The 20,649-nt window shown below is 40.8% G+C and overlaps 2 protein-coding genes across 2 annotated transcripts in view; one reads left to right on the forward strand and one right to left on the reverse strand.

Moving 5' to 3' along the window:
* The window catches only part of LOC143322018 (protein arginine N-methyltransferase 8), a 26,391-nt gene extending 21,609 nt beyond the window's left edge, over positions 1–4,782 (forward strand). The window contains exons 9-10 of the mRNA XM_076732857.1: positions 2,052–2,173; positions 2,727–4,782. Coding sequence (XP_076588972.1) covers positions 2,052–2,173; positions 2,727–2,810 — 206 coding nt within the window. The 3' untranslated portion in view covers positions 2,811–4,782. The remainder of the gene's footprint in view (positions 1–2,051; positions 2,174–2,726) is intronic.
* cracr2aa (calcium release activated channel regulator 2Aa) lies at positions 4,780–16,426 on the reverse strand. Its single transcript, XM_076732856.1, has 17 exons — positions 16,137–16,426; positions 14,438–14,549; positions 14,167–14,356; positions 12,851–12,997; positions 12,365–12,455; positions 12,149–12,244; positions 10,986–11,173; positions 10,626–10,697; positions 9,888–9,933; positions 9,712–9,791; positions 9,189–9,540; positions 8,740–8,872; positions 8,049–8,130; positions 7,579–7,693; positions 7,149–7,250; positions 6,697–6,773; positions 4,780–6,142 (listed from the first exon to the last, which is right to left on the reverse strand). The coding sequence occupies exons 1-17, from the start codon at positions 16,344–16,346 to the stop codon at positions 6,055–6,057; spliced, it is 2,181 nt and encodes a 726-aa protein (XP_076588971.1). The 5' UTR covers positions 16,347–16,426; the 3' UTR covers positions 4,780–6,054.
* Between the last annotated feature and the right edge of the window lie 4,223 nt (positions 16,427–20,649).

The raw sequence follows: 20,649 nt of genomic DNA on the forward strand, positions 1-20,649 counted from the left end.
GCACAAGCAAACATTTTATGTGGAACCGAATGCTCCCAGGGGCCTGAAATCAAGACCCTCGGTTGGAGGACAGCTTCACTGAGCACTTGCAGTATGAATGCAGCTGAAATAAAAATGGGAGTAAGAGGCTCCAAACATCCGAGGCTGTACAGTGGCCCATTTCTAAAGCTTATTGTGTTGTATCCGCTTGGTTGCTGATTCCTTTGTCTAGCAGGATGAGGAGTTTCACTGTGTTTCACATTCTGCTTAGATATGCATCTGCTCACTGATGAAAGACCTTTTCTGTATAATATGGTCTGTGTTGAGACTTTGAAGGCATCCATCACAGGAATAAATGTCATTGTCTCTTTGCTGTAGGGCAGGTCAGATCAGGCTGATTGATGCGATTCAAACAGCGCTGGATTGAAGTGAGAAGGGTGGTGTGTCAAAATCTGTGTGTGACTGACCTCTAGTGGTTGTGGTAAATACTGTACATTGAAATGATATTTAAAGCTGAATTTATCTCTTGGCCCTGATATTTGTGTGTAACCACCGAGAAGCTTTTAAGTATTGCTTCACCACGGCATTGTATCTTTTCCATAGAGGAATGTCCGAACCTCACTTCACTTCTACCGATTTTCTCTAAGTTTGTCTGTCAAACAAGTTTCCCACTGTCCAGCCAAAGCTTGCCACTGATTCCCCACACAGTCCTGAAACAGTCATAGCACACACAGACTGCACAGTTCATGCCGCTCTGTTGAAATGCCATCTCATTTACTGAATTAGCATTTGCAACAGAGCTAACTTATTGAACTATGCCCAAAACAGTGAGAGACAGGTCTGTGCAGCATTCATGCTGATTGGCAGGGCCTTTTATCTATGGACTCACAAAGGGCCTGTCTATAAAGGCAGAGCTACTGAGCTGCACCAGGACAGCTGGCAGAAAATCAATTTAAGCACTACTGACCTTATGAATCTCGCGATCAGCGATGGTCAGGCCACTGGGGAACGCTCACATTTTTGGGGGGGGTATGGGTGTCAGATTCTTTGTGTTTCCGTGCACACACACACACGCACACACACACACACAGATGAATGCATGTAAGGTATCACTATAGATAACCATTGGAATGATGATGAAAGAAGATTGACTTGAACAAGATCTCTGCATTTCCAGCGCTGTCATCTTGAACTCATGTGGAACTACCAGCTCTTATTGCACCAACAAGAAGGACACAGGCTTGGTTTCCTGTCTCTGCTCTTTCCCTGTACAGTTTGTGTTTATTCTCTACATCACCTTCACATCATAGGAGACTGTCTTACTGTCTCTGTTAGCCCCATGATGGACTGACAACCTGTCCAGGGTGTCTCTGTGCCTTCTGCCCAGTGTTTGCTAGCAGATCCTTGGTAATACTGAAGAGGTTTAACTAAACCAATGCATGATTGACAGGGGAACGTCATGTTTGCCGTTGTCTTGTATCTGAGAGGTTTCATTGACGTGCTGCCAAAGTTTAAAACTTTGTCAGTACAAGTTTCTTGTCTGGCATTCTTTATAAAGAACTAAATTGAAACTAATGGCTTTCTCAATGGGTTGTAAATCCGTTTCTTATGCTTTATGCATCAGTTCAGTATCAGTGATTAATAAGAACTTTTTTGTTGCCAGGTTGTAGGAAAATTAATGCTCGTGGGTTTCTCACATTCTAATAAGTCAGCAGCTATAAATGTTGTCATTAATTAAGGATTTCTGGAGTAATCAGTTGTAAATTTTCATCATTTTTAGTAATTATATTTTGGTCCAGCGTCACTGCAGTTGGTGTGGGCTTTCTCACAAGCTGGCAACCAGTCAAGAGTTCTTATAAATGGCTTAAAACTGATCTATAAAGAATCAATAAATGATTTATCAAGCATTGCCAAAGACATTAGGAACAACTTAAAGAATCGTTTATAAGGCTGCTTGATTAGAGAGTGGCATTACATCATTACAAGTGTTCATTTTAAAAGTGTGTGTTTGTGTGTGTGTGTGTGTGTGTGTGTGTGTGTGTGTGTGTGCGTGCGTGCGTGTGTGTGTCTAGCACCAGATGCTCCATACACCCACTGGAAGCAGACAGTGTTTTACCTTGAGGACTACCTGACGGTGCGGAGAGGAGAGGAGATCACTGGCAGCATCGCTATGAAGCCCAATGAGAAAAACATTGTGAGTGTCGTACAGTCTAAAGCTCATGTGGTGACTGTCGTACCAGAACTCCAATGATGATGACATTTGTCTTTAAGTGATATATTACAGGTGGAGTTCTGTTTAGTGGTAATATTTGTTATCCACAGATAATATGAAGTAGAAATACAATATAAACAGAGCTTCACAGTTTGACTGGCGTTCTTATCTTTCCATCCTGGCTATGAAGTGACTCATTTCCTGCGCTGCCTGCCCACAGCAGATTGTTTTCTCCTCAGTGTTGGATAGCGGTCAAGCAGGCAGCCGCACTGCAGTGACTTCCAGACAAACAACAACAGATTCTATTGTTGACCTTGTCAGCGTCCTCTCCTCCCCCTGCGGGATAGAGGAGCGGGGCTCGCCTCCTCCTGTTGTCTAACACAAACACTCTGCTTCTTTAACACCATGTTCTGCTTTTGGGTCAAATTGTGCTCTCTCATCTCAGATTTCTTTGTCAGTTTCTACAGAGTGTTTGCTTTATGCGACCTCCTGTCTCTGAAAACCGTCTGTTTTTTCTTCCCCTCTGGACCTGCAGCGAGACTTGGACTTTACCTTCGAGCTGGATTTCAAAGGACAGCTGTGTGAAGCGGCCATCGCCCACGACTACAAGATGCGATAAGTTTGACTGGGGGACTTTGGTGCCCCACTGAGTACAACCCCTGAGCACCAGAGGGAGACAGAGACACTCCCATGACCCCAGACCATGTGAGAGGGGCATCGAATAAGACAAAAGACCAGGCCAAAGACCAATCAGAGGTGGCCTCATTGACAATACCACTATTGTCTCAACAGTGTATGATGAAGGCAGGAAGTTACTGATGCTGACTGTTAAACAATTCTGAATGTAACACTGACAAGAAGAGGCCAGGAATATTTTCTAGTCTTGATGAATGTTATTGATTATTGGTGTGTATATGTGAGATGGAGTGACGTACGTACCTGTGTGTTTTGTTCAGTGTTTCCACAGTAACCTGGACTGTATGGAGGCATTTTGAAGTGACAGTAGAGCTCATCTAATTAATTACTGTATTGTCCATATTCTGCTGTAGGTAGCCAACCAATTTAAGGTGTAATTCTTATGTCATATTATGTGCTGTAGGGAATGGTTATCATAGAAACACTTTAATTTATAGTTGTATTGATTTAGCAATGTTGGAAAACCAACAGCCAAGGACACATTTGCGTGGGTACATGTTCGTGTATGTGAAAGGTAACGTGTTTGCATAGTCGGTGTACTAGCAGCTTCCTGTGAGTGTGTAATAGAGGGTGTCGAAGCTCACACTGTTGCACAGCTTGGACTCCTGATGTGTTGTCAGTTTGAGCTGTGATGTTGACATGCCAATAACATACCTTCCCCATCCTCAATGCCTTGACCAAGTGCCGAAGTGTACCTAGTTCTTGTCCGCACTGCTGCATATAGCTCTTTTTTATAGTTTCATTAATATTCACTCTTCTTTTATTGGTTTGAGATTACATATTATCTGAAATGCAGACTCAAGCCATGAAGCTTCTTTAGTCTATATCTGGACGTGATCCACATCAAGCAATATAACCACACATATTTGATTAAATCAGAGCAAGCTCTTATCTCAGATGACTAACAACAGAGGGAGCCAATGAAAGAAAGGTAATGCTTGCTGATCTGCAGTATCCCTGCACCCATATCTTTGTTTGAACCTAGAGATTGAGAATCAAGAGTTTCTTGTAGCATGCATACATATCACAAGATGTGATGCTAGAGTTTACAGATAGTATCTCAGTCTAAAAGTGCATTGCACATAGTTACAGTAGGAGTTATTTCAGTGTATCGAAACTGATGAAAATCATCTTTCCACTTCAACTGTGCTCTTACTAAGGTCACTGCCAAGGTACCCACTGAAGGGTTTTCTTCTGTTAAGATGTGGATCTGGGCAAAGATTACTTTCAAAAATATGTAAGACCTCACATTAATGTTCCTAGTATCAGCCTCAAGCATCGGATAGGAAAATAATACAAAGCATTTGGTCATCCATTATCTTTCGCAGATCGGAATTATGTGATACTGTCATGTCCACAGACAGCCAAGAACCAGCCTCAATTCCCCTGTCTTACATATCGTGCAGAGGCCCTAATGAAACTCCAGGGCTGGAACCAAAATGTACAGTATGAGCACTTGGGAGCAATGGAGGAAACTAAACAATTTATAAAGCATGCAGCTAATGCTAGTAACAATCACAGAAAGTGCAGTATTAAACTGAGTGCTGCCTTCTCAGAGCACACAGTGTCTCTGATCCTGTCTGTTACATATAAGCAATACAAGGTTATGAGTCGTTAATGCTTACAATCAAATATACTTGATAAGTCATCTTATTCATTTAGAATAATACTCGTATTGAAAGAGATCTTTGGAAAATATATCCTAATAAAAATTTGGCTGCTCAAATTAAAGACAAACCTAGTTTGCCATCTAGTGTATGAGTCATAAGAATTCTAAAAAATTGGCATGTTAGTTCCATATGTATTACTATCTTATCACAAAATCGATTGAATATGTTGTTTCACATATTGTCATGTCAACTTCCAAACTGAATAAACAGCAATGTCCGAACTCATCCAGGTGTCTTTTAATGTCTTTATACCAGGAAGAATTGACTTGGTCACCAGGTCCTTTACAAATGTTATAAACATTAACAATTCTTTCTTTGTTCTATGCTATTTACATGTTTATATGTATATATTTATGTGACGCACAAGACAGCAGTAGTGAAGCACTAACCATAGTGCAAACAGTAAAATCTGAACTTTTTCCCAAAACCTCTCAAATTTTCATAAAACACTTGGCACAGAGGCAGTTTAAGGAGAAATGAAATAAATATCTTATGCACTAAACTTCATTTGGTCTATTTGGAAAAATAATGATCTGTACTATTTTCCAACTAAAAAGAAAAAGCAAAGCTTGAGCCATAAAAAACAAACAAACAAAAATTGCTCAGGTAGCCGAACAACCTTCAGTTCTGTGACAACAAAATCAACACAGAATTACAAATCATTAATAATGTACAGAGGACAAAAAAAACACAAACACTTGTAGAATAAAATACTATTAAAACTGACAGCCCAGCAACATGTACTGCATTTTAAGTTTAGAATGTTTTTCATGAATTAACCACACGATACTTTGTGTTCATTCAGTGGACAAAACATAGAAGAGCATAACTTCTATACTGTGATGCTTTTACTTGGTCCACCAGGTGGAGCCACTAAGACACCTGTGCAATATCCAGCAATGCCACATATCACCACACTTGAACTTAGTCCTGATAGTCAAACCAACACCTCTGTGACACTCACACCACACTTGTGCAAGGCTGCTTGCTAATGCATTCATTTTACAGCTGTTTATGTCATTGTGTCCTTGTTATGTACACATGCAAAAGATGAAGAAGCAAAATCACAGTAAAAAGCCCACATGTGACAGATAAATAAATATATTTAAGGGCTATAGTCAGACAAAGGAGGAATATCCAACATTTAAAAAATGAAAAAGTCTCAGTTTGACTTCAGTTTGTTCAGTTGTTTATATGTCTAACCCTCAAAGGGTCACATTATTCTTATTGTAACGTAACCCAATAACTTGGGTAAAGATACAGAGTGGCCTGTTTCTAATAGTGCAATAACTTTTGTGAAAAGTGACAACATACATACAGTATTCATTCTGGTGTTGGGTTTAGTCAGAGTCTACAAAGTGGAGGGAAGACTGTGAGAAACAGTTGTGCTGACATTCAGAATCATGTGTCCTCTGTGGCACACGTGGCCACACCATCATACTGTGTACATCAGCTAAGACTAGTGTGACTGTGTGTGTGTTACTGTGAGTGTATCTGCTAGCAGCAGGATCTCTTCTTATCTGAGGGGCTGCTGACCAGCTGGACCGTCTTCTCCTTCTCTCTGTCCTCTTGCTCTTTTAGAATCCTAGTGGACATAATGAGGCATACAGATGAACCAGGACACACTACTTTAATGCTATCTATATTTGCAGCAGTACAGTATTCCACACAGAAATGTCAGTGAGAGCAGACTTCCTGACAGTTCTGGCAGTAGCATAGATTAAATAAAGCACTGGTGCAGCTTTCTAATGTAAAAGAATAAAACACTCTGCAGCACATTTGTATTGTTGTGGATCTCCAGTTGAACTGAAAAAATCATCGGCATCCTCACCCAGAGGAGACAAAAATATGGTTTACACGGAGACATTAACATTTTATTGTGCACTGTGCATTGTTTCCACTTAAGCTTTCTGTTGTGTTTTCCGGGACACACTGATAAGAAAGAGTCCTTTGTGCCTCAAACACAGAACACATGAAACATTTCTCTGATATGCCTTGTTTCAATGCAGAAATAATCCCACTGAGAAAGCTGTTCAAGCAGACAGCTGCTGCATAATTAGTCACAATTATTGTTTCTTTGTTTCCCTGTTGCATAAACTCACACAGCGGCCATTACTTTGCCTCGCTCCTTTGTCTCACCTGGCTAAATGAACCATGGACTCCACCACATTGTGTCCGGAGGATGCACTGCACTCATAGAAAGTCATGTGGCAGTCCTGAAAAAGAGGCAAATGATGATGATGGCTGTTATGACCACAAAACAGAATGGCTCATGTGATTGAAGCAAGCTGTGTGTCTGCACATTGATTACTGGAGGCTTATCGAGAGAATTACATTCTTCAAGGTAACAGCTGCAAGAGCACAAAGAAAATAACAATTATCATGTCACAATATTAGCTCACTTAGTCACCACAGAAAATACAAACACATCAGAGATAAGAGGAATTACATGATGAGAACAATGCCAGCATGCTCCTTACATTTACTAAAATAATGTAAAAAGCACCACTTTGTTGCTGTTTGACAGGTGAGACCCTGACACTGATTAGTCTGCTAAGAACTTTGAGCTTAGCGGACAAAACAGAACAGACCTTGGCTAGTCTTTCACCCACTGCTTTGTGAACTTGTCTCTCCAGCTCCTTGTCTGTCTTGTTTCCCAAGAGCATGATGGGGATGTCCTCACCCGCACTCTCCTGCGAAAGACGAAATCAAATAGTAGAGACTCAAAGAAATTGATATTAAGAAAGTCCTTCGTTGGTAAAGGATGAGGGCGCTTCCCTGTTGTTATTGCTCAGTGGGAAACCAGCCAGCGGTGTATAGAAGCATTAAAACAAATTCAGTAACCGACCCCCTGTGTATTTGTCCTACATGTCATACTTTATAATACTGTGAAAAATATACCCATTCTGTCTCTTCCAAAGTTGCTACTGTAGGGAATCAAAAAAGAGCTTACTGCATACAAAAAGAAAGGCAAAAGCTCTGAGGAACGTGTGCAGCACAGGGTGACCAGTCCCGTCTTACCTTTACACTCGTCAGCCACTGTCTGACAGCTGTGAAGCTCTGCTCCGCTGTGATGTCATACATCACAACCACACCGTCGGCCTTGCGAAAGAATTGTTTGGTGATGCTTCGATATCTGCAGGAGGGGAAAGAAGGAAGTAGACAAAAAGAGCAAGTGTTGTGTCTTCAAAAATCCCTGAAAATGTCTTGCTCAGATGAATTAAGTTAAAAACACTGATCAAAACTCTTCATTTTACTCCAAGTCTGTTAGTGAATGAAGAAAGGAAATGAGATGTTTCAACTCTTACAAGAAACAAGGAAACTATTTGGTTTAATAGGACTTGTAAGAATTCAAATACACTCTTTGGGAAGAAATGAGTGGCACAAACAGTGAGTTTATCAAAGTGCCACAGCAGTGTTACTGTACATTATAGACTCTTCTCAAATGTGATCTCAGGCATGTGAAATGAAATGAAATGTTGATGCCTCACCTCTCCTGTCCCGCTGTATCCCACATCTGCAGTGCCACCTGGCTGTTGTCCACAGTTATTGTCTTTACACTGTAATCTATGCCTGCACATACAGACAAGAAAATGTTAGTCAGCACATTCTGTTTTGTTATTGTTTACTGTATACTGTTCCAACAACACAGAATAAATTACTGTATAAATATGTGCAAATATGCAATATATAACTCTATACATTAACCTGAATTCAAATTATGCAAATACAGCTCAGATCAACTGAAAGAACCTGGAAGGTTAAAAGTGGCTTTTACTGAAACTTTTACTATAGAATCATTTCAAAGGCTACACTGAAGCACCTTGACAGCAGCCTTTCTTGTATTGCTGAACTGCACATCAATGTGCTCAAAGCAAAATATTTTACTATGATGATGTTTCAAGACCCAAACATGGTGCTTTTATGTTATGTTGAATTAATTTTTCACATTGGCCTTGAGAGTGTGTTGCCTCAACATACAATATATGCAAGCTAATCTGAATCTTAAGCACTGATGATCACCCACAACACGAGTGTGTTCACTGCTGACACTGCTACAGTGTTAAAGCCAACTGCTTCATTCAAGTGCTTCGCAAGCAAAGCCTGAGGTCAACCACAGGGCTGGGTGTTTTGTTGCCTTTCCTCACAGGAACTGACATGCACATACTATATAACACGTACCCACAGTAGCAGAGGTGCCAGGGTGGAAGCAGTTGTCGCAAAATCGTCGAAGGAGGGAGGTCTTTCCAACACTAGAGTTCCCCACCAGGACGATCTTGAAGAGGCGGTCAGGTGGCGCGTGACCACCTTCCTCCTGAAGAAACAAGAGTTATGGTGGTGGGGATTAAAGGGAGGGATTTATGGGATCTCAATTAAGACAATCAGCTAAGTGGCTACAATACAATGAAGCCATGTCACTGAAATTCAGAAAACACATCTCCTCCTTTTATGTACTACATGGCTTGGAGTAGTGGAGGTTTTAATTTAATTATTTTTAATCTATTTTCTTATTTAAAAAAAATCCTGTAAACACTTCCAGTCCTTGCATACTTGTAGCATTCAAGGTTTGACAACAGAGTAAAGTTATTCTGTCAGTCTACGATACAGTACATCAGTCCATGTCCACATACATTTATGCTGGTCTCCTTGCCAACAGGCTGACCCCTCAGAGACGTGGGGGTTTGTCTTTTCTCCACAATTCCCTTTGACTTTTGCTGCTGGGCAGAGGTCGCACATGGGTAAATATCACTCATCACCAAGTCTATATTCTCCTCATTGTCTGAGGCTTCCTCTCCTTCACTGCACTCCTGAAGTGGGGTTTGGGCCTGACAGTCAGTCTGGAGCAAGTGTGGGAGGTGGTCCTCCTCAATGGAGATGATCCTCTGGAGGTGCCCCCTTGTCTCTGCTGTGCAAGAGGACTGGCAAGACCAGTTTGCTACGTCCTTCCTTACAGAGCTGGTGGTCAGTTCTTCCTCATCCTCACTGCAGACAGGAAGTAACATTACAGCCTACACTACTGTGCCAATGGAAACAATGCAGATCCAACATGCGTCATGACAGGTAGAGAACACATCCTGCACAAACTGTGGCTTGTCCTCCATTTGACACAATATTGACTACTTGTATTAAATGTGTCACTTGGTGATGGTTTACCTTTTGAAGATATGTGTACTTGTGTGTTTCACATGAGTGATTAAAGGCCTCTGGTTCAAACCTGGTGTCTTCTTTGGTTTCTGCAGGAATAAAACATGAAGCTTTTATTTCTAATGCGATGGCTATTCTGGGCTCTGCTGATCAGTGTTCCACTAACCTTTAGAGAGAGGACATACCTGATAACACATGTCCTTTTCGTCCCGTAAATGTTTGTTCATTTCCCTGGATACAACAATGAAATGAAAATATAAAAGAAGTCTTTAGTAATAATAAGAATAAGAATTGTGTAACTGGCATTTTAAACAATATGCACACCATGATGGTTCAAAAACCTCCAGCTTTCCCCCAGGAATATAAGAGTAAGTCTTTCCTTGGTTAATCCTTGTCATCCTATGCCTTTTGAGTAAACCTAATGAAGCAGGCTGTAGCTTGAATCTCAGGTTCAGTAAAGTAAACTGTGTACAGCCCTCTACTGGACAACAGTAGAGGGTGTAGGAAGAGCGGCTTCCAGGGAGAAATGATTGCAATGAAGCGACTGATAAGTCAAACATTTCTGAAAAGGAGCCTGCAAGCTCAAGTCTTCCATCTGAGATGAGATGTTACTGTAAATTAGTTTTGGCTGAGCAATGTTGCTTTGCTATGTGTGACTGAAGTACACTAAGCCAATGAACAGCAAGTTAACCTTAATTCAAACAAAACAACAACTTGTGTGAAAATTAATTAAAAAAAAAAAAAATACGAACACTTCTTCAGTAAAAGTACAAGAGTGAACTTTGCTCAGTGCTATCAAATCATTTAGCTGAATCACTGTAAGCCTAATTTCAAATCATAAGATAAATATCCATGTCACATTTCTGTATTATGGTTACTCTTTCTCTAGTGGAGCCAGCACAACGGTATCTCTACATCCATACCTCAAAAGGTCCAGCTGTTTGAGGAGGCTCGCTCGCTCTCGATGCAGTCCCTCGGTCAGTCTGTATATTTCCCTGTGTTGAACAACAATTCATCTTCTATTACAAATACTCTGACCATACAGACACACTATGTGCTGTGGTTACACTTAATTAAAAACTATGACCCAGACCCAGAGCAAAGAAAGATAAAGTGAGCTGTATATGATACAGACATGTTGTCTTGTCTCTTCTCTTCAAGACACAATATCACAGCATTTGAAACACGTGACTTGTCTTTATTACGTGGGTATATAGTATAAATTGTATGTAATAGTATGTATGCCTCTATTTGTTTGCAGGATTTTTGCATCCTAAACTCACGTCTCCTTCTCCTCATGAAGCCGTGTGGACTGCTCCTGCAGAACACTCAGCTGCTCCTGTGCCAAGATCAGCTCCTGGCTGATGTGCTCCAGCTCCCGCGCTAACTCATCATTCGTCTGCTTCAGCTTCACGTTCTCCACCTTGGTCACGTGTTGCTCGCTGTGAAGCTCCTGGCACTGATGCTCCAACTGGAGACAGACCGGTGGTGAAAAAAGAAGAAACTTTGGAATTTTGTGGTTCAGATTAAACGTGTGTCATTGTGCTCCACACAAGGATTGGGATCCTTTTTTCTAGCACTGACCTTTCATTAATTTTTTTTTTGGATTTATGTGTATTATTCAATAATCAGATGGCCAGTGTTATTTATATGTAATATATTTTATACGTAATAAATAAAGTGCACTAAAAACGCATGGCTGTTAAATGTCCCATGCCCTGTTTAACCCATGGTCAAAGGATGAACATGAGGGGACAGCATGATGAACAGCTGACTGCCTGTAATCATTTTCAGGCAAACTGCTTTACAAAAATGAGCGTAACCATAGCAAATTCTTCAGAAGCTGTTCCAGCCTGTATACCACTGAATGGACTGTATGCACGGATATTCTCTACACAAACGTAACTGGCTAAACAGCTGACATATCAACTACAGGAGCTAAGGAGCTGCGAAGAGCAGAAATGCCCTTTTTGGCATTAGTTGAATTATTTTCAGGTCTCTCATTAGCCTTAAAAGCCAGAGTGGCAGTCTGTAAATGGAGGTGTGAAAGAACCTATTAACATTGAACAGTATCTATCAACACAAGCTGCTCTTGCTGCTGCAGAAGAAGCATTGATTAGATGGTATTTGATAAAACTGAAAAATTATAGTTCCGAGTGTTAATAGGTTAATGCAGCTGTGAAAATCTGCTCTTGCACAACAGATGGACCGTGGTAATGAATATGTTTTAGCATGCATACGTTTCTGTTTTCACTGCATTGTGTTATCTGTCATTCTGCTTAATGTCTCTCACATGTTGCTGCTCTGACCACTGATCTTCTCTGTGGGATAAGTGACGGTGAAGTGAGAGAGGATGTGTGTGTGTGTGTGTGTGTAAAGTCTTTCTCATAGCCTGTGACTACTGCAGTGAACCTTGGGGGAAATTGTTTGACCACTAGTCACTCACCCTTCTCTGTTTCTGAAAGAGCTGTTCCAGCTCTTTCTCCTTGCGAGACAGCTGCAGCTCCATGTCTTGACTACGAGACAAAAACCGCTCATAGTCCTTTAGTGTAGGCATAAAAGAGGGGGGCACAAGGATGAAGGTAATTAGGAAAAAGGTATGCAGTATTTGATAGAATTAGCAACAAAGAGAAATGCTTGTTTGACGTCACTAAGTTTGTACCTGCAGCACAATCCTGTCTTTTTCATTTTTAATTTGCTGCTCCATTTCCTCATAAAGACGCTGGATCTCGTCATCATGTGTTGCTGCTTTCCTGTATAGAAATTTAGATTAATAAAATAAATTACATAGTATAGTTAACTCATATTGCACAGTACAGTATTTTTTATTTTTATTTTTTTTTTATTTTTTTTGGGGGGGCTTTTTAGCCTTTATTATAGTGACAGCTGAAGACATGACAGGAAATGGGGCAGAGAGAGAGGGGAAAACATGCAGCAAACGAGCAGTATGGTATATTTTTAAGGGACCTCATTGATAAGCCCGAAGAAACAACAAGTCAATATCAAAGAGCACAAAACATAACGGTGACAAAAGACACACACGAATTAGAGAGTCACTTCACAGCTCAGCCAAACGCTCTTTAGTGGACAGCTCAAAATGTAATAAACCCTTCTGGACCTTCTACTTTGTCTGACCCCCCTGACCCACCTTTTGAGAGCGCTCTCCATCTCCTTCTTCTCCTGGTTGGCCTCTATAATCTGGGATGTCACTCTGGCAAGGAAGTCCTCAAAATTGGATAAAAGGTGTGGTTCATCCCGGCGGAGCTGAGCCCATAAACTGCGCACCTCAGCAGGACTGATGTGACAGAATGAAGAAGCAGGTATAAACAAATAAGTTTCTTTAAAGGTACAATGTGTAAGACAGGGGTGGGGGACCTCCGGCCTCCAGGCTGTAAATGGCCCGCGAGATGATTTGTAAGCAAGGTAATCACTTTGTTTCAATGATTAAGAAAATAATGGAGAATGGTAGAATAACAGGTTATTTCAAGTGGTCCCTGAATGCAACGCAAACAAAGTGGTTGATATCAGGGCAATGCAGCATGGCGCCTACCAGCAAAACAGAAGTAGATGAAGAGTGTCACACTTTCCAAGAGGAATGCACAGACATTTGTTTTCGTTGAAGTAAAAGGAAAGCCAGTGTGAAGACAAACAATGATTTAAGTATTGAGATTTGGATGAAAATCAGTTGTGAGACAATCAAAACTGTTTAATGATGGAAAAATAATTATGTAATCTCGTTTCCGTAAGAAACAGTGTAATGTGCCTATAAGCTAAGATAAGGTAGGGAAAGTCAAACAAACCCCTGGAAGACTTTTCAACTGTTAAAAATACTTGCCCTTAAACTCTGGTCAACATCAATATCAGTTAGTGCTGCACAAACTGATCCAAACTGATCCTGAAATACCAATCTCACCAGGTAGACGGAAGCCAATACGATGTGTAAATGTGGCATCCACCTCCACTGCTGTTAGCTTTCATTGACTTGGAGTTGTTTGCTAAAGGAGAGTGTAGTCATGCATTTCATAAGGTCCTGTCATTAGATATCTTTCAGTCAAACAAAGCAATGTGCAAACAGACCTCAACTGGACTTACTCATGGCAAGTGAATGTTGTATGAAATATTAGTGCAGCGAAAGTTGGCTTTTTAAAGTGTGATTCTGGAAGTGAAGCTCCTTCACAAATCCACATTTTTAACGATACATTTCCATGTTTGAAACACAGTCATATTAAACAGAATATCTATGCAATTACGTCGTCCTACAGAGCAGGAGAGCACTAAGAGAAGGAGCACAGGAACGGCTTTGTGTGAAAGTGGAAACTTCCCACTCTTGTTTAGTTATTAGTCTCAGGCTGAGTTACTTAAAATAGCATAGATTTAAAGGAGGGGTTGACGAAGTGTGCAAAGATATGCACAGAACTAAAAATGCATGCTGTGATCAAAAGCACACACACATATAGTACTCACTCTTCAAAGACACTGTTGGCTCCGAGGCTCTCCATAAGCATGCAAAAGTGTTTCTCCTCTTCATCCTCATCTCCTCTTGCCAGGCTCTCCTCCCACTTGGTCTGGTACAAGACCTCTGTCGGGTTTTTACACGGGATTTTGTCACTCATGTCTTCCTCTACAGGAATCTTCTGACTGAATAAAAACTCGCCTACAAAAAAAGAAAAAATCAGATTACACCTACTCGTGACACTAGCGGTAGCGTTTAAGTAGAAACAAACTGCAAACATACTAAAGCCGAAGGAGAACTCGTCGAGGGTAAGGTATCCATTGCCATCAGAATCAAGGGTATCAAATACGTTCTCCAACTCCTCCGCACTGAGAGGCAGCCCGCCATTCAGCCTCTATTTAACAAGAAACAAAACACAGCTGCTATTGCCAAGAACAAAGCCTCAAGGACATTAACTATACTGTAGCTATAACAACTGCTACTTCAGACTAATAAGGACAGTCATTTCTGTAATGGCTCATGTGCGAAGGAACAGTTTCTGCTTTTGTTCCAGATATTTTTACCAGTCATAATTAGACTAAATTGACTCTAATGACACAGGATGCGAGAATCCAAATAACCTCTTTCTCATTCTTATTTTAACCAGAAAATGCCTGATGGACATGCATTATAATCAGCCACACAGTGCTTCCCACACATACAGTTTAACACATGGGATCTTCCCAGTGTGGCTGCATTGATCAGTGATTGACCTTTGGGCAGCTCCACAGGAACACATGTTGGCTCAAGTGAGATTGACAAGAGCAAAATATTCTAAGCTGACTGAGATGCTATTTAAGAAAGGAGGAGTGGGACATGAGAAAGTGTGAACCTCCCAAAAGCTTGTGACCATGACAGTAACTGCTGGACCGTTTCCAAGAAAAGCCATCACAGCCACACCTCTGTAAGCACCTTGGTTTTTATGTGTGTTTACATTGCTTCAAATGTTGACAGAGGCCATCCATACAATGCAGTGTAAGGACAGGGAACGGGTGACATCTGTGGAAGATTATCAGCTTTTCTTGTAAAGTGTGTTATCTGGGCAGAACATATCCCTTATGTCAGCAAAGAGTGGAATTGTAAAGCTACGTGTGCTGGCGGTCATGATGGGAGATGTACACTTAAGCTATGAAAATCCAGTGAGAATGCTGTGACTCAAGAGTGCAAATAAATGTAGGCAGTCCCACTCATTTAGCTTGTTAGATGACTGACAAATTTTGAGAGATGTATGGAAAGTGCAAATTTATATATCAGTATGAATCTGCTTTTAAGTACAGACTGTATTCTTCAGTACAGATGGTAAACAGAAGTGAGAAGAACTGGACCGCCATCCTGACCGCCATCTAATTTCCAACCCATTATCATAAACATGGGATCAAAGCTTCCCCTCTATGTATTTATGCTCCTCGGCGCGAGAGCCTACAAGTGCTTCATCAAAGGATTAGCCACGGCAGGGATGAATATCCGAGCGGCAAGTGAATCTGCACAATAATACGAGTGGAGGAGTTGCATGACAAAACGTCCGCATGGCTCTCTGTGTCTCAGTCTCTTTTGTAACACTTTGAATAAGGTGCACTTCTCCATGTCCATGTCCTGTTCAGCATCATTAATGAGTCGACGGACTGTCTGTGCATTTTATGCTGATTCTGGATGAAGGAGCGGCATCTCTAAAAAATGATGAAAAACATTCATATTATGGATAGATGGATGATGGATGCTAAAAAGTGGTTCAAACAGCTCTGATACTTTGTTGATTAGGTTTCCCCACCAGTAATTAGAGTTTGTAACTATGTGTATTTATTATTTTCTCTGGCCCCAAAATGTAATCTCTGCTAAAATACATAACTCAAGTTCTTTCATTTGAAGTCATGCAACAAAGGTCGGTCTTTACGCTACTTCAGAAGCTCAGCCATGGCAGTCACCCTCGTATCAGCCACCTCACCTGCATATCACGTCGGGTGATGAAGCCCTTGCTCTCGATATCACACATCTGGAAGAATTCGTGGGTTTTCTCCTGGACAGTGTTTTGTCCCATGTCCCCATTCTCACATTTACCCTCTTCTTCGCTGCTTCCTTGCCTCTGCCATGCTGTTCTAGCCACCACAGTGTTCACAGTATTGGTGGCAGCACAAGGGGCAGTAAAAGCTGCCATGGTCTCTGTGAGTCTGTTGATGAGTGTTTCCAGCGTCCTTCACGTGAGCCAGAACAGACAGAGGTGTGGAGGGATGAGATCCTGGAGAAGTGGAGCTTCAGCCTGCTCTACATCAGAGGCTCTCACCAGTGTCACCGTTTGTCATCTCTTAGCAACCACCTCTTTAATAAGTCGATGAAACCTAGGAGGGAGACAGAAGCAGAGTCTTCAGTTTAAAGTACAGTGCCTTGTCTGATGAAAAGAGTTACAAATATTACTCTAAATGTATGCACTGCATTGCAAACATGTTGTACAAAATGTAATGTCTGTAAAAGGGCTGTTTGAATCTAATAAAATAGAGACTTCACAAAAGGATAGATCACCATTGTCTGCAGCGCATTAATAAGTCAATAACACACATGCATTATAACAAACAGACTTAAGAGAATTTGATTAGAATGTGAGACTTTAATTCAGTTTTTCTTTACTTACACTGGTTTTCTTTACTTACACTGGTTATTAGACAGTCAAATTAAAACAGCCCGTGTGTCAGCGTTGTTGTATTTCATTAATCATCGTTCTCTCTTTCTGCTATTCTCACTCAAGTTGTCAGTCTTATATACAGTTGCGTAATGTTAAACATGGCCCACTGTACACCTCAAACAACTGCTGCTCCTCTCCTTTACTTCAGGGATGATAGATGGCCCTTGCTGAGACTAATGTCATCTGACAAGTAAGCCCAGAACTGAAAAAGTTATGATATGACGAGGTTCTTGTGTGTCTGAAAATATTGACTGACATAACTCAGTAGTGGCTTTCACGCAGAATACAGCTCTATGACCACTGGTTTGGAAGACTGCCTTCCAGAGGCTGATGTGAGTGGGTTCAGTCAATTCATGAACAAGAGCATCAGACTGTGTGTGTGTGTTTACTGACGCAAATGTAGCTATGTGAGACTGGTATAAGCACGCATATAGACAGGTAGAAGGACTCTAGTACTGGTAGAATTTAGATTTTGTGTTCATAAAGCTAACTGAAGCAATTGTAATTAATAAATTTAATCTAAAATTAATTTCACTGTCTGTATCCCTCCTTACATAAAGCCATAGTGGGCCTCAAAATAAAATTAACATTTTTAAAAACGTATCTTTAATTAAAATGTAGTTTTCAAAATTAGTAGAAACATTTTATTCCTCTTCTACAAAGTGACATGTTCATCACGAAACATTTTCTATTTATGAATATGTCACGCTGCTTTGAAGTGTGAGCCTAAACATTGTGCAACAAATTGCAAGCATGACACACCTCACAAGGAAAGCAACACACAAAACTGAAGCATGAGAAGGGAAATAAGAAAGGGAACTAGAGTGAAGTGCTGGTAGGAAAGAGTGATGTAGTGTTTATGTCCTCAGGCAAAAGCTAATCTTTACAGACTATCCTATTCGCCAGAAGCCAAAGCAAGGTTTATGGCTCCTTTGTTAAAAGTTGGTGTGCTGAGACAGGTGGCCAGTGACCTAGAGTAGGAGGATATCAGAGAAGAAAAACACTCTGCTGGAAAAGACGTTTCCTCCATCTGACACATGATTTAACCCTAAATTGTCCTGATGTAACTTCACTAAATTGTAATCAGTTAGAAGTTTGTGCTATTTGTACTAACATTGTTTTGTCATTTTCATGCGATCTGACTTTTAAATGCTGGAGCTTACGCTTTGCATACAGTTACCTTATCTTTTTTAGGGTCTGATGTGACAGCTGTTCGAGGCACAGCACTTCCCACCGGCTAAGCAAAATAAATTCAAGCAAAAAAGTAAAGCTGTGTTTAAAGCAACACATTCAACAGGATACGTGCAAATGGCAAAGCGTATTCATGAGTGTCTTCTCTACCTGCACATGGAGGTTGCACAGTGCTCATAAGCTGCATTTTTAGCAGACACTGACGTGGTCAGGCCCACAGAGAGACTAGTTTGTGGTCTGTGGTTGTGCCCACAACAGGCTTCTATAAAAGAAGCTTCTATTGTTTCTTTTGCATCAACTTGAAAAAGGTCACTCTAGCAGTGTCACTACCGACAACAATCGTTTAATTCAAAAAAGCTAAAATCAACCTCAGTTTTCTCTGACATTGTGCAGCCCTGTACACCTCTGCAAGAAGCTCAAATAAGACGACAGTTTCTTCAGTTACTATAATGTGGTTTTTGGCTTTGCTTAGTATCCTTGATAAAATGAAACTACTGAATAAAATCTGCCTGTGATAACTTACTTTGCATGATTTACTTCCAAAAAAATAACCTTTGTGTGTTGACGTGTTCATGAAAGTTGGTTTAAGTGTCTATGATAACAACTGACAGAGCTATTGACAAAGAGACACAGGGCAAGGTTTTACACCACGCCGCATGTTTCTGTCTTTGATTTCTCCTCCAGAAAATAATATTGTAAAAAGTTAAGTTAAATACTGCTGTGGTGCCTGTTTCTTGAACCTACCTTGAGTGAAAAAGTCATGTTTTGCGTTCATGCTGTTGCTCAGTTTTTAATGACATTGTGTGTCAAGTCACCACATCAACATTGACTCCACTTCCTGAAGAGAGTTTACGTCCGTCTCCACATATAACAACAGTCAATCATCTGCCATCAGCAGCAGCCACTGGTGGTTTTCTGTGAAGAATTCTGCAATTTGCCTAACAAATGGCGGTTACACCTGTCAAGTAATTAACTGTCATATTAGAAATGTCATAAGAAAATAAGCCAACAACCGCGTGCAATATGTAAACATACTGCCCATAAAGGGAGGCTTGTGATGAGCAAAACACGTGTAAACAACTCAAAAAGTGACTTTCCTTCCCTGTAGGCAGCACACTTTCTGTTATTGTGAAGCTTCCTGGTACACACAGAGCCTCCTTGACAGTAGTGGTAGTAATGTGGAAATAAACCTTTCACATAAATAAAGTTAACGTTAGCTTAAAAAAAAAAAAAGGACTTCCCTATAACATGCAGGAGACTGGAGCTGTAGTCCACGTTAGGCTAACAGCAACAACAAACTGTCAGGTTAACTTCAGCTGAAGTGCGTAACATTAGGCCGGTCAGCGGACTGTCGGGGAACACAAGTTAGTTTTGAAACTTACCGGTGAAGGAACAGTGAACTTCAGGCCGGGGGAGTTCATTGACTACCTCCACGTTACCCGTTTTTCACCGAGCACTGACGGGGCAAGCTTGGAGGGAGGGACTTGAGCGAAGTCATCGCTGGTAACCACAGCAACACCAACAAGGAAGTCCACGCGCAGAAATGAACAGACACACTCGTTTGTCCTCATCCGCGTCAGGAGTTAACTTTCCTCCATCACACGCCAGAGAGGGAAAAAATTCTTTGTTTTGTTAATAAAAAGCACGCGAGATATTTCTACATTTATTCCTGTGTCTTGAGTCAGACTTGTTGAATGACAGGCCCATTTATCGCAGTCAGTAAGATATGAGGAAATAACCACAACTAATTTCAACACGTCCCACAGCAGAGTGCTGACGTCGATCACGTGTAGCTCATGTGGATGGTGGTGGTCACAGACAGGTTTTGCCTGTGCACAACACTACACTGAACACTACACACTGTGCATTGGCATGTGGACATTTTGGGGGAATATAATTTTGGATAGTCTGAATGCACAAATGAAACCAGCTGAGCAGGATAAACAAGAAAATAAATTGAATTATAAGCCCTCTGAAAGGTAGTGGGGGACAGTTTATGCACTGTTTGCTCAAACACTGAGGGCTGCAAAGAGTGCTGGCGGAAGAAGCATCAGATCTGTTATTTGTGTAACAATGGGCGATTTATCACAGCAGACATTTTGACATGGCATAGCAGAAAAACTAGATGGAACTGATATCATGAATGACGTCTTCCTCTACGCAGTGAGCTCAGCTTGTCCAATACCAGGTCCATGAAACTGACACACCCCACGATGTAGCCATAATCAGACTATTAAACATTATATAGCATTATATTATTGTAACATTATACAACATTGTTACAATTTTCACCACCTTGACCAACTACAATAGTAAAATGTTGAACTTTTGAGTGGAAAAAGAAAATCTTGATACTTCCTTCACCACTGAAAGTAGTAACTAGCTGTCAAATAAACTTAGAGCTGATTGGCAATATTCAAGCAAAGCACAAGTACCACCAAATTATTCTTTAGTACAGTACTGAATTACTGAGTAGTATTAATTCTAGTCCATCACTGCTTTTGGCTCCAGTAACAAATATTCTTGAGGGGTCTCACTTATCAGATAGTCTTTGTTAAAAGTACACATGACAGTTTCTGACAATTGTGAC

Source organism: Chaetodon auriga, chromosome 6, assembly GCF_051107435.1.
Source record: "Chaetodon auriga isolate fChaAug3 chromosome 6, fChaAug3.hap1, whole genome shotgun sequence".
NCBI classification, from domain to species: domain Eukaryota; kingdom Metazoa; phylum Chordata; class Actinopteri; order Chaetodontiformes; family Chaetodontidae; genus Chaetodon; species Chaetodon auriga.